This window comes from Desmodus rotundus, chromosome 9 (genome assembly GCF_022682495.2).
Source record: "Desmodus rotundus isolate HL8 chromosome 9, HLdesRot8A.1, whole genome shotgun sequence".
Taxonomy (NCBI): domain Eukaryota; kingdom Metazoa; phylum Chordata; class Mammalia; order Chiroptera; family Phyllostomidae; genus Desmodus; species Desmodus rotundus.
This window is the reverse complement of record NC_071395.1, coordinates 12,004,729-12,018,464: the sequence shown is the minus strand read 5'-3', so window position 1 is coordinate 12,018,464 and position 13,736 is coordinate 12,004,729. Positions and strand designations below refer to the sequence as shown.

Genomic DNA, 13,736 nt, shown 5'->3' with positions numbered 1-13,736 from the left:
TTTTGTTTTCATATTAGAAAATTGCTTACACATTCAAATATACAGAAGTCTAAGGATACTATCTGATTAACACTACTCATTTTCTTAAAAGATTTATTTATTTATATTTAGAGAGAGGGGAAGGGAGGGAGAAGAGAGGGAGAGAAACATCAATGCGTTGCTGTCTCCTGTGTGCCCCTCCCACTGGGGACCTGGCCTGCAACCCAAGCATGTTCCCTGATTAGGGGTGGAACTGGCAACCCTTTGGTTCACAAGCCAGCGCTCAATCCACCGAGCCACACCAGCCAGGGTGATACTACTCATTTTTTAATTTCTTTAATTTTAATTAGACAGACTTTTAAATATCTGTCTAGGGAGCAATTAAGTAATGACAGTATTAACTTATAACCCACTGACTAAGAATTCATAAATCCTTACATATGATAAATAAATAGGGGAAAAGGAAAGCTCTTATTTAGCAGCAAAATGTCAAATAATACATCTAGAGGGAATACAAGAGAATCATCCCTTTGCAACTATCATTGGAACAGTTGATTCAGGCAAAAATTATAACCAATGAATGCTAAAACTAATGGTAACATTTGATGAAGAAAAGGCTATTCACAAAGTCTCAAATTATTTATTAAACACAAAGAGAAAAAATAAGTTTATAGCAAAGAAATCTAACAGACACCATCTTTACCAAGAAATCAAACAGAACAAACAGATATCACGTGATGGACTGAGAAGGGCTCAACATCACTTCTGTGGTTTCCTGCCAAAAATACATAACTGTATCTAATTATGAGGGACCAAATTGATGGACACTCTACGTGCACTGCCCCGTACTCTTCCAAAGTGTCAATGTCATGAAATACAAAGAGGATCTTAGAAACTTCCCAAGATTAAAAGAGGCCAAAGAGAAATGATAAGCAAATGCAAGGTATGATTCTACACTGGATCCTGAAATGGAAAAAAAAAAATTCTGGAAAGGATAGAGATAATTAATAAATTTGAACATTGGCTATGGATTAGATAAACAGTCTGTCAATGTTAACTTTCCTAATTTTTTTATAATCTATATAGTACTATCTACAGAATTAAGAATCAGTGTTATTCTTAGGGAATACCACACCGAAGCACTTAAGGAGTAAAAGAGCATGGTGTCTACAAATACCCTCAAATGTTTTGGGAAGAAAATTTAAATAAATAAATAGATGTAGACTATAAAGTAAATGTGTCAAATATTAACAATTAATGTGCATGAACTCCTCTATGAAGTTCACTGCATATTATTCTTGTAACTTAAAAAAGTTGGCAAGTCTATATACACTTCTTTCTTTTACTTACATTTAGAATCAAACCTAGTTTACTAGTTTACCTGTTGTGTTTTCCTAAATTCTTCTAAAATCTTTGCTGCCATTTCATAATCTTCTAATAAATGATAAGCAATAGCATAACCAATCCATGATGCTCTCTGGGCAGGTCGAAGCTGAAGTAACTGATATCTTGTTTCCTTTAAGCGGAAAAAAATATTTTTTCTTAGGGTTACAGTAAAAGCAAATGCTCCTTAATTCCCCCACAACACTGAGCAATCTGTAACACAATGCTGGGAATAGTAACAGAAACAGTTTGAAACATCCATATTGTGTAGCTTTATAACAGCAAAAAAATATTTGTTAAGAAGCACAATGAAGCCTCCAAGGTAATCTTGTAATTTTTTAAAAAGTTATGAGCAAGTACTACTTATTGTATTATTTCCTGATATGCTTAATCTAAGAAAAGATAGGATAGAAAAGATAGTACAAATAAAAAAATCTTTAAAAATGTAACGCCCAACTACTGAATTCAGATCTATAGAAAACTCAGCAGGCACTACATGAGAAAAAAAGAGAGGAACGAAATAGATCTGATTTAACAGAATGATTCAAGAATTAAAAAGTAGCTACAAAGACAGAATACTAGGTTCAATGAAGGTAAAATAAGAAACAAAAAAAATTTGCTTCCCCAAAAATGTAGTAACCAAAAGACTATATATTTACATTTTAATAACAAAGGCGTCACCTATTTGAATACCAATGTTAATTTCCACTGAATTGATTAACTAAATCCTATACAATAATCTAACTCTACCACACAGTAAAGTAATTTATTTTAAAAATCTTATTAGCCCAGTCATAAACACAATTGCTATTGGGGAAGGGCATAAGATTTAATTAAATTCTTTTTTAAAATGGAAATTTTTGTTACCAGGAAATACTCAAAAAGGTTTAAATATTTCAACAATATTTTACTCTAGAATAAAAAAATTCTCTATTTTACTTACCCTGTAACCCTCAAGATCTCGCATTTGAATCTGTAGTAAAGAAAGGTCCCTTAAGATTTGAAGATTGTCTTTATCCCATTTTAGTGCATTTCTGTAACACTTAATGGCTTCATCGTATTTCTTGTCTGACCTCTGGAGAAGGCCATAAACATGCCAACCTAAAGGATTTAGTTAAGGATACAACCTAAAGGATTTAGTTAAGTCAAGAAATAATATTCCAATAATATTCCCTAGGAAACTCAGAGAACTGTAGCTATATATAAAATTACAAGCTTAAAAAAGGAGAGAAAATATAAAGACAGAAGGTGGTTTAATACAATGAAAATTAGTACAGCTTTAAGCCTGTCAGAGAAAACAGCTCTAGCCTAACTTGTTAGCTCTGTGACCTTGGATAAGTTATTTAGTCTGGTTATGTTTCCTCAATTGTAAAATGTAAACAGAACGTCGATAAAGCAAAGCATTGTAGTTTGATGACTAAATGGAATAACACATAAAGTGCTCACTGGCTGGTGCCAAATAAATGCTCCATAAATATTAATTTCTACAGGAAAAAGAGGGAATGAGTATCCATGACATATAATTATTTTAAATCACGTGTATGTTCTTTTCTTTAGCTAACAAGGTCCTTAGGAGAGAACCCTTAATACAGTACAAACTTCCTAAAAGTCACCCACACATAAAATACAATCATTCACTTAACAAATAATTAAAATTTCTTAATAATTAGGATGGTAGATGATGAAAATGGGCCGTCTCCAGCATGCAAACAATTTTTAGAGTCTAGTAAGGGTCACTGGTAAGTAAGCAAAATTATTGGGTGTATAAAAATGATATAAGGGGGGAAGTATGTAATGCCATTCCCCTAATACAGGTGCTTTTCACTTAGACCTTGATTGTGACAAGTCACCCCTCCGCCCACTTCCATTTTGTCTGCTTGTACTCTCTCCTGACAAAGTGGCCTTTCTGAAATGTACATCATCAAAAGAAAAAATCCACTCCCCTTTCCAGAAATTTACAGAAGTTTCTCTTTCAGATCAGGTTCAAATTTTTCAATCTAACAACTTTTACACCAGGGATTCAAGGGGCATGTATAACTAAAAGTGCATATTTAACACTATAAAATTTTACTTGAAAAATAATCTTTGTTTTCATTAAATAAATGACAAAATAAAGCATAACACAATCTTCTCAACTGGTTGGAACATGGTTTTAAAAACCCTAAGACACACTACCCTTTATAATCTTGTTCCCATTACCTACCTACCTTCCCATTCCTCCCCACTTCAAAACCTCTTGAGCACTGTAACACCTGTAACTGCCTCTAATCTTCGCTCGTAAAAATCAACCCTCAAGGAGTCTTAAATCCATCAAGAGGAACACAATTATATAAATCATGGCAAATAACATATAGACCACTACACAACCATGAAAAATGATGAAAAGATATCTACAACAGTCTTATTAATACTTAGTTTACCTTTTTAGTTTCTGGTTACTCCCAACACACTCACTTTTGCTTTCCTGCAATAGCAGTAATTTTTTAACACGCTGTAACATTTTATGTATTATCAGAAATATTCTGTATGTGCTTCTAGTAAGTACCTTCCTCCTTCACTAGACTAAGGTCCCCAAGAGCACAATCCCCATCATTTCTTAGTCTGTACTATGCCAGGGGCCTAGTAAACACTTAAACATTTGTGACTTAAAATTGTGTTTGCCCACAAAATAGGCAAGAAGATATTTATTTAAAAACTACTTGATAAATAGCAACCCATAATTTTTTCTGCTACCTTCCCTCAGACATTGTACTTACTCCTATATCCTCAAACTTCCTTTAATAAAATTTGTCTACTATAGTAATTAGCAATATCAAGGACTTTGTTAAGCATCATTAAATCTTTACAACACCACAATGAGGTGGTTCTGATTACCCTCATTTCACACATGAGGAAACTAAGCCTTAAGATCACAGTTAGAAAGAAAGTGAGCTGGGATTCAAACCTAAGTGAAGCATGTTCTTAAACCTGTGCTCTCCATCAGTTCACTATATTGCCTCTAGTAGTTCTTAGTGTATACCCGTCTGTAAATTCATGATCATGATGAAGTCTGCAGGGTGCCTTTTTCTGAGGCATGGGAAGAGCTTTCATAGATATTTTAAAAGGCAGGCCTATTTATCTGTAAATAGGTATGTTAGAACATGTATGGGTATAAAAGTGTTCCCTGAATAAAGGCAGTTGTTATTTAAGAAAGAATCATCTCTTCTGGAGTTACATGGTGAAAAGGAATATAAAACTTCTGACTCCCAAACTGCTAACTTAGGTCAGTCAGGACACCCCAATCCAGTTTGGACATACATCTCAAAAAGGATACACACATGACTCTTCAAGTCATTCCTCAAACCTCTACGAACCAGTTCATAAGCTTCTTCCTTTTTACCCAAACAGTTCAATGTTAATCCTTTCATAGCCAGGGTCTCTATTTAAAACAAAAAACAGAAAAGGTGGGGGAGGAGTGGAATTAAAAATTAAAATAATAAACAACAAAAAAGGTAACCATCATCTCAAAAACAAATGTTACATTACTCTAAGAACTGACGATTATTGGGAAAATGTCCAGGTTTGAACAGAGATAAAATATTTTAAAAATCGACAAACCAAGTTAAATCACACTTCTCTACTCTAGGCCTCCCTAGATTTTTTTAGATAAATGATATAAAAATGCACTAATATCTAATAATTCATATCTAAACAAGATATGCTGGCTCTATTACTGTTCTTTAGGGAATTCCATTAAATGACCTTATATAATTACTCCTTTAAAAAAAAATATTTTATTTATTTATTTTTAGAGAGAGGGGAAGGGAGGGAGAATGAGAAGGATAAAAACATCGATGTGTGAGAGATACATCTATTGGTTGCCTCTCACACCCCCACAACCGGGGACCTGGCCTGAAACCCAGATAATGTGCCCTCACTGGGAATCAAACCAGAGACCCTTTGATTCCTAGGCTGGCACTTAATCCACTGAGCCACACCAGCCAGGGCTATGATTACTTCTTTACAATAAGAAAACTTCATCTTGAAAAAGACTTTACTTCTTTGATCCCAAATTTCTAAAGATCACCATTCAATGATTTAAACATACACATATATATTTCTGATTTGAATAAATTTCATTATTTTACAATGATTGTTTAGGATACTGTTAAATATACAAGTAAAAGAAGACATCAGATTCCTGTCATTCACAAGCAAAAGATTAAAACAGAAAGTTGAGGCCCTGGCCAGGGCGCTCAGTTGGTTGGAGCATTAGCCCACACACCCAAACGCTGCAGGTTCGCTCCGCTGTCAGAGTGCATGCTGGAGACCACCAGCTGACGTTTCTCTCTTCCCCCAGTGTCTCTCTCTCTCTCCCCTCAACCCCCTCCTCTCTCTCTCTCAAATCAATGAACATATCCTCAGGTGAGGATTAAAAAAAGAGAGAGTGAGTGAGGTGAGGGCAATATTAAGTTTTCAGAAAAGGAAAAAAAAAAGATTTCTAATTTTATAATATATATATAATGAAATACAAAGAAATAATATTCATTATAATTTATCTGCCTACCTTTTAGGACTAAAATTTAAAATTTATAGAAAAATTACTTTGGAATAAAAGGAATAAAGGTATTATACTGAAGAACCAACATTTATAGGAAAACATAGATAAAGAAATGGAAGCAAGAAAGAGGAGAAATCATGTACAAATTGTCATAAATCACATATAAAAATTAAAACCAAACAAATACATTTGGCAAATAGCCAAATTAGCAAGGTACTGCAGAAAGTAGCCCTTTGTTGTCAAACAAGTAAAATCTATTCCTACAAGTTTTACCAAACATCTTAAAGTTCCTTAATTAATGGCATCCAGGGGTTGCCATTAAGTTTAAGACAAACCATCATTTTATGTAGTGTGAAAAAATGTTTTCAGCCCTGGCTGGTGTGGCTCAGTGGACTGAGCTCCAGCCTGGGAACCAAAGGTGACCAGTTCTACGCCCAATCAGAGGGCACACGCCTGGGTTGTGGGCCAGCTAGAGAGGCAAGCACACATTGATGTTTCTCTCCCTTTCTAAAAATAAATAAATAAATAAAATCTTTAGCCAAAAAAGTTTTTAGCCCAAACTGGTGTGGCTCAGTTGGTTGGCAGCGTCCTACAAACAAAAAGTCACCAGTTCGATTCCAGGTCAGGGCACATACCTGGGTTTTGGGCCAGGTCCCCAGCTGGGGGCCAGGAGAATGAGAGAAGCAACCTATAGAAATCTCTCTCTCGAATCAGTGTTTCTCTCCCTCTTCCTCCTCCCTTCCCTGCTCTCTAAAAATAAATAAAATCTTAAGAAAATATTTTTTCAATTAAATTATGATAGTTCATATGCAACCTCATTTCAGATACGTTAAGATATGAGGAGAAACTGCATTTTAAAACCATGATATTTGGAACTCTGCTGTAGTGAAACTTTGTCAAAGTTACATGACCAGCATGCATACTTTAGAAATGAATATAAAACCTAATATACAGCTGGCCAGCAAAAATATTTTTAATAATGTTAAAAAACAGTGTTATTATTTTAGCACAAGTATATAAGAGTAAAGAAAGCTAACAGAGAGCTATTACTCTCTCCTGCTTCAACACTAAGAGAAGAGCCCTGGCTGGTGTGGCTCAGTGAGTTGGGTGTCATACTGCAAACCAAAAGGTGGCCAGTTCGATTCCCGGTCAGAGCACATGTCTCAGTTGCCAGCCAAGTCACCAGTTGGAGGTGGGCAAGACACAACTGATTGATGTGATGTTTCTTTTACACATTGATGTTTCTCTCCCTCCCTTCTCTCTCTCTAAAAAGAATTTTTTTAAAAAATACTAAGAGTCCTTGCTGGCATGGCTCAGTGGAAGGAGTGACAGCCTACAAACCAAAGGGTCACAGGTTTGATTCCCGGTCAGTGCACACGCCTAGGTTACAGGCCGTGTCCCCAGTGACAGGTGCATGGGAGGTAACCACACATTGATGTTTCTCTCCCTCTTTCTCCCTCCCTTCTGCTCTTTCTAAAAATAAATTAATTAATTAATTAAAAATACTAAGAAAACTTTATCAAATTAATTACCAAAGAGTCATGTTTCCTAACTATACAAATCAGACCTGTGAAAGCTTATTTTTTTCCTCTGTCTCGTCACAAGTTTAGCTAAATACTCTCCCCTTATTCTATAAACATCTCACCGTCCAATCTTCTACCCTTGCATAGGCAAGAGCTAAAAGGTAAAAAGTATTTCAGAACTTTACAATATACAAATCATGTATTAAATATGACTGTCTTGAAAAACTAAGATATAATGTTAAATAAAAAAATGCTGGTTCATCAGCAAAGAACCAAATGGACACTTTCTGAATATGTTATTATAAGGAATAAAATTCTCCAGCTCAACCAAAATTCTAAAGCAAACTTTTCTTACAATATCTTAAATAAATGTACTTATTAAACTTAAACAAGTATATCTGTCCTTCTAGCTTCTTCTGCCTTACCTACCGTGTTTATTTTCAAACTCAAGTAGGATGTGCTATCATTTTCTTGACACTAAATTCAAAATACAAGAGTCAAAGATAAGGTCCATTCTCTCTGGAAAATAAATAAGGCAGCTGGGAGTGATAAAAGCCAAGAAGTAAAGCCAGACAATTAAGCAAAGCCTTATCCACTTACACTTACAAGTAAGTATATGGTATTTATACTTACCTCCATGCTCTGCAAACTTGGGATTAGAGAGTATTTGTTTACAGAATTTCAATCCATTTCTATACTGTTTATGTTCATAACATCTCTGCCAAAGGAAAAAAAATGAGTTTAGCAAGAATTGCAAAAAGTTTAAATTAAATGCTAAATTTTTGATTATTTAATACAACAGAATGATCAAATATTATTTCCATATTCTCCTAAATCCCACTAAAATGCAAGTAAAAAAATAAAGTAAAACCAAAACAAAGGGACAGAGTACAGATTAGAAAAAGAAAATCATTAACTCACTCCAAAAGGTACAAGTTACATGAAAAAAAGAAGTGTATTATATTTCAAATAACACTTTCTTTTTAACTGAAGGAAAGAAGTATCTCAAGCTGCAAAAGAACAAACAAGTGCATGCAAAATAATGAATGAAAAAAAAGACCCACACCACAGGCCATTGTGCTGAAATTTCAAAGTCCAAAAAGTTTTCTTAAAAATGTCCAAAGGGGGAAAAAAACATATGAAGGACCTGTAATCATAATGGCACTGAACTTTTATTCCAAAATAATAACGAAATACTGCCAAAAGTCAGAAAACTATACACAACTTTGAAAATTCGGTGTGAACTTAAGTTTCAATCTAGAATTCCATACCCAGCCAAATTATCAATCAAGCATATGAGTAAAGTGACATTTTAAGGCTTCTCAGAAAGCTAAAATTTTATTTCTACGCACTCTCCCTTAGGAAGTTGTTAAAAATAATCAAAACAAATTTAACAAGACAACACGAAACTCGGTTAATAAGGAATCTAATTCAGAAAAAAAGAACTAGAAAACAAGCCCTCCAAAATGAAACAGGAATCTGTAGGCCACCATGGAGTAAGTTTGCAGCAAGAGCAAAAACGGAACTGATGTACTTCATAATATGAAAATTATTATTTATAAGCACATAACAGAAGTATAGGCACATTTGGGGGAAAAGCAACAGGTCTACAGAAAACCATGCAACTGCATAAATGAGACAGGTACTGACTTCAGGAAAAATAAAGGCTTGTATAAGAAAGAAAAGTATGGTCTCAGTGTAATATCTGGCTTAACTGTAAACAATAGGTACACAATTTTTAACGTGTAAATATTAAGCACTAATTTACCAAAATACTGTGCTATAACTATAGTGTGATAATGGGGAAAAGGAAAAGTAGGCAAACGTGGAAATGATAAAGTTCTAAGTCCTCATTTTCCATAACCAGAAGTCAACAAATGCTTCAAGAAATAATGGTATATTATTAAACAACAAGAAAGCAAATACCAGAAAAAATGGCTAGAAGGACTGAGGGTACTTGACTCTGGAGTGGGAAGGCATGGGTAGCAGAGTGGGTAATGGCTTTTATTTTCCTAATAAACCTTCTAGTGTTATTTGACTTTTTGGCATCAACATAATTTTTCTTTAAATCATTTTACTTGTTATGGAAAAAAGCCATGTAACTAAAAGATAAAAAAAATTGATAATCTATTCCAGAATTCACTGTCATAGATTTAAACAAATCTACTCACAACCTTTGAAATAATATATTCAAAATCTGAAAAATGCGCTAAACAATACAATAAAAATATAACTTTTTACATTTAATATCAAAAAATCAATTGCTTAAATCTCAATGCTACAGCCTACTATAGAGTTGTTCTATACCAACTATGTACTCACCAACTTCTGTTTGTTGTTTCACATCTCAAACCTAATAGATCCAAAATACAACTGACTTTCCCCAAAATCTCGTCTTCACCAAGTCTTTACCATCTTAGTAGATACCCTCCCCTCAACTCATCCAACTAAAAGATGATGAAAAAAACCTAATTATCCTTGGTGCTTTCTGTTTCTTATCCTTCCATCCCATCCCACCAGCCCCAGTTTCTCTGCAACTGCCCCTCCAGCTGTCAGCTAAGCACTCAGCAGGCCAAATGACCTGCGGTTTAAGAGGGAGGGGACAACAGGAGTAACTTGGGATCCATCATTAACCAAATATAACCAAAGAAATATAAACCTAGCAAGTAAACTTAGCAGAAACCCTAAAAATAATGTTTTTTCTTATATGGTTATAATAACAGTAAAAGGCATTAAAGGAAGCTATGACATAAAGACTAGGCTAGTTAAAAGGGACACTCAATTTGTCACTGTTTTCCAGGAACTACATACAAAGAACAGTTAAAGTGTGCTGTATTGAAAACCCTCAATTAACTCTCTGAAAATTTAAAATGCAAGAGTGTTTTTAAAAAGGCAAGTCAAAGACACATGCAATAAGTGTATCTGACAGACTATCTTATAACCAGAATATATAAAGAAGTCCTAAAAGTCAGCAACAGTAAGACAGACAATACACACCTAAAAGAGACTATCCTAAAGGCCAATAAATACATAAAGGGTAATTAACTTCTGTACATCAAAATCACAATGCTATACCATTAAATTAAATTTAATAAAATAGGTTAGGCAATACCTTAATCAAGTTCTGAAGCAACTGGAACTTTCATATTGCTGGTAGAAGAGGAAATTGATTAACCAATTGGTTCAGCGGTTTGGCAGTCGGAATTTTATGGTATAAAAATTATAGCTCAATACACCAGGTTAAAAACAAAAAAACAAACAAACAAAAAAAACCCTGCCCTGGCTGCTGTGGCTCAGGGAATTGAGCGCCAGCCTGTGTACCAAAAGATTGTTGGTTCAATTCCCAGGCAGGGCACATGCCTGGGTCACAGGCCAGGCCCTCAGTTGGGGGGGGGTGTGAGAGGCAACCCATTGATGTATCTCTCCCACATCTATGTTTCTCTCCCCCTTTCTCCCTCCCTTACCCTCTCTCTAAAAGTAATAAAATCTTTTAAAAAATCAAAAACCAAATTCCACTACCTTGGAATGAGATGATATTACTACAGCACTTAGCTTTTTATTTCATCACAGTTCAGAACAGTAATTAAGCTTCAGTTCCTAATGATTATGTTCCCAATTAAAGAAATTTGGCAGTCTTCCATATTGAAGTCATACTCAATGCCATTAACCCAATTATCTCCTTTGACTGTAACCTGTAAAAATAATTCAGAACAGCATACCTCTCCAAATAACTGCTAAGAACTCTCCCCCATCAAGAATTAAGTGTGTTTAAGGAAATAAATGCCTCAATTTCTTTTTGTTCTAAAAGCACTGCTACAACAGGTCACTCATTACAAATCATAGTAGTCTCCCAACTTATTGGAAAAAGTAACAACAAATATGCAACTTAGTCTATCCTATAAAATTTCCTCAAAACTTCTGCTCTCGCCCAAGGATAAGCCCTAGAAGCAAACAGGGTTATTAACAAGACAAATAGGAAATAAGAGCACCATATTTCATTCAGCAATTTTTCCCTAAATGTACAAGGGCAGATCTATCAGATCTATGTATATTCAGCTCTAACACAAGTTTTTTTTGTTTTCTACAGAAAAACAATAAAGTTTAATAACAAACACTAAACTTCTTCATTTAAGAAAAGACTTAAATATAAGACCAGAAATCGCAAAACTCCTAGAAGAAAACTCCTAGGAGTAAACTCTTTTGACAGCAGTCTCAGTAATTTTTTTTTGGACATGTCTCCTTGGACAAAGGTAATAAAAGCAAAAATAAACAACTGGACCTACATAAAACCAAAAAAACCTTTACACAACTAGATCTATGTATAATTTGACTTTAACACAGGTTTTTGTCAAAATAAAATGGAATTTTATAAAAGCAGTGTTTTTTAAAAATTTCTTACTTATTGATTTGAGAAACACAGATGGGGGGCCCCCCGCAGGACATTGGTTTATTGTTCCACTATTTATACATTCGCTGGTTTCTTCTTTATATGTGCCCTGACCAGAGACTGAACCTGCACCCTTGGCATACCTCATCAGGGCCAAAATATGATAGAAGGATGTGGGGGATGGGTCTGGGAGGGAACAGTACTGCAAAAAAAAAAAAATATATATATATATATATATATATATGATGGAAGATCATAAGTTCTTTTATGAACCATTCAAAAGGTGTAGATGTACAAAATTTAAAAATAGATTTGCTTGTTTTTTTAAAAAAATCCTGTGTAACCACTATCACTAAGCTCACTCTATATAACTGTATGGGAAGAAGGGTATCATGACAAGATTCTTAATTCTAAACCAAAACCACTGACTTAACGTAAGTTTTTAGGCAACTTACTTTTATTTATGGAGACAGAGATGCAAAACACTACACACAGTAGACTCTGAGCAAAGGTTCCATATTCAGTTCATTTCAAACAGGTTTTATAAACCACATGGTAAACAGACAAGTCCTCCACAGTAGAATCATCCAATTAAATAAAAATATAATTCTACAATCTCATCTCTTAAACCTGTATTGGGAGAAGTTCTCGACATTTCAGAATTGTGAACAAGGGTTTCTCTTGGTATAGAATGAATGCCATAGTACTCTATTTGTCTTCTTGCCTATAACATGGGCATATGTTAACTCCAGATTAAACATCAAAAATACTAGAATGCAGTAGACTATTATCTTTCACTAGCGATTAAATTTTCACACTGTGCTACAGGAACAGTAAAGTAAAACAGGGTATAATTAAAACAGAATAAATTGTTTTAAGAGATTTTAAAAAATCCCACATGCTAAATACTGGCAGCACACTCTGAGATTCCTGTGTCCAAATGTATAGGAACAACTGACCCCAAAGCATGCTTCTGCCGAGCATGAAACTAGTAAGTATAAAATATGTATTTTCAACTGTTGGGTGAGAGCCAACATAGACTGTGATCTCAGAAGGGAAACAAGGTAAATCCCAAGAAAATCCTGGAGGCATTTTCCAGGCTACAGAATGGGGAGGGAGAAGCCATATAGAACATGGCAGTCTCGCTGATCTAAGCAGGTATCTGAGTAAGAAACTACTCCAACAGCTGGAATTCATGGGGCAGGTACCAGAGAACTGTACACAGATGAAGCTTCAGAAATCTGCACGGGAACCTTTGGTAAAATATTAAGCTGAGCAGGTACACTTCAAGATTCTACTGAAGGTGGGCAAAGATCAACTACCTAGTAGCATGAACTGAGCAACTATTGGTGCTCACACTCAGCTGGGAGACAGTTGAGTTCCTAACATTCAGTTAGAGACTTCATTAAATGCTCCTGGATTCAGCAGAGACCACAAATGCCATACCTTAGGAATAACGCTAATATAGACCTACTTGTTCTGAAAAGAACAAGCTCATACACCAGCAAATTAACTGCCAAAACAAAACTCTATTACTAGACAACTGGAGCCGGGTACACTATAATATCCAATGTTATGGAAAAACAACTAAAAATGGGGAGAACCAAAATTTTGACCCATGACCTATACATATACATACACATAAACAGAAACAGACTCAGAAATAATTATGTTAGCAGCAAAGACTATAAAATATTATGTAATACTGAAGGACTGAAAGGAATACAAGGACACAAATGAATAGGAAATCTCAATAAAGAAATAAAACCTATTTTAAAAAACAAAAACTGTAAAATAGAAAAATATAATACCAGCCCTGGTTGGTGTGGCTCAGTGGATTGAGCACCGGCCTGCAAACCAAAGAGTCACTAGTTCAATTCCCAATTAGGCTAGGTCCCCCAGTAGGGAGGCGTGAGAGGCAACC

At 34.8% G+C, this 13,736-nt stretch overlaps 1 protein-coding gene across 2 annotated transcripts in view; it reads right to left on the bottom strand.

Moving 5' to 3' along the window:
- The window catches only part of NAA15 (N-alpha-acetyltransferase 15, NatA auxiliary subunit), a 64,091-nt gene that overhangs the window by 32,907 nt on the left and 17,448 nt on the right, over window positions 1-13,736 (bottom strand). For both annotated transcript variants that reach the window (XM_024568615.3, XM_053910636.1), the window contains exons 2-5: window positions 8,059-8,143; window positions 4,676-4,780; window positions 2,306-2,463; window positions 1,361-1,495 (exon numbers count right to left, since the gene is read on the bottom strand). In XM_024568615.3, the coding sequence (XP_024424383.1) occupies window positions 1,361-1,495; window positions 2,306-2,463; window positions 4,676-4,780; window positions 8,059-8,143 (483 nt within the window). The remainder of the gene's footprint in view (window positions 1-1,360; window positions 1,496-2,305; window positions 2,464-4,675; window positions 4,781-8,058; window positions 8,144-13,736) is intronic.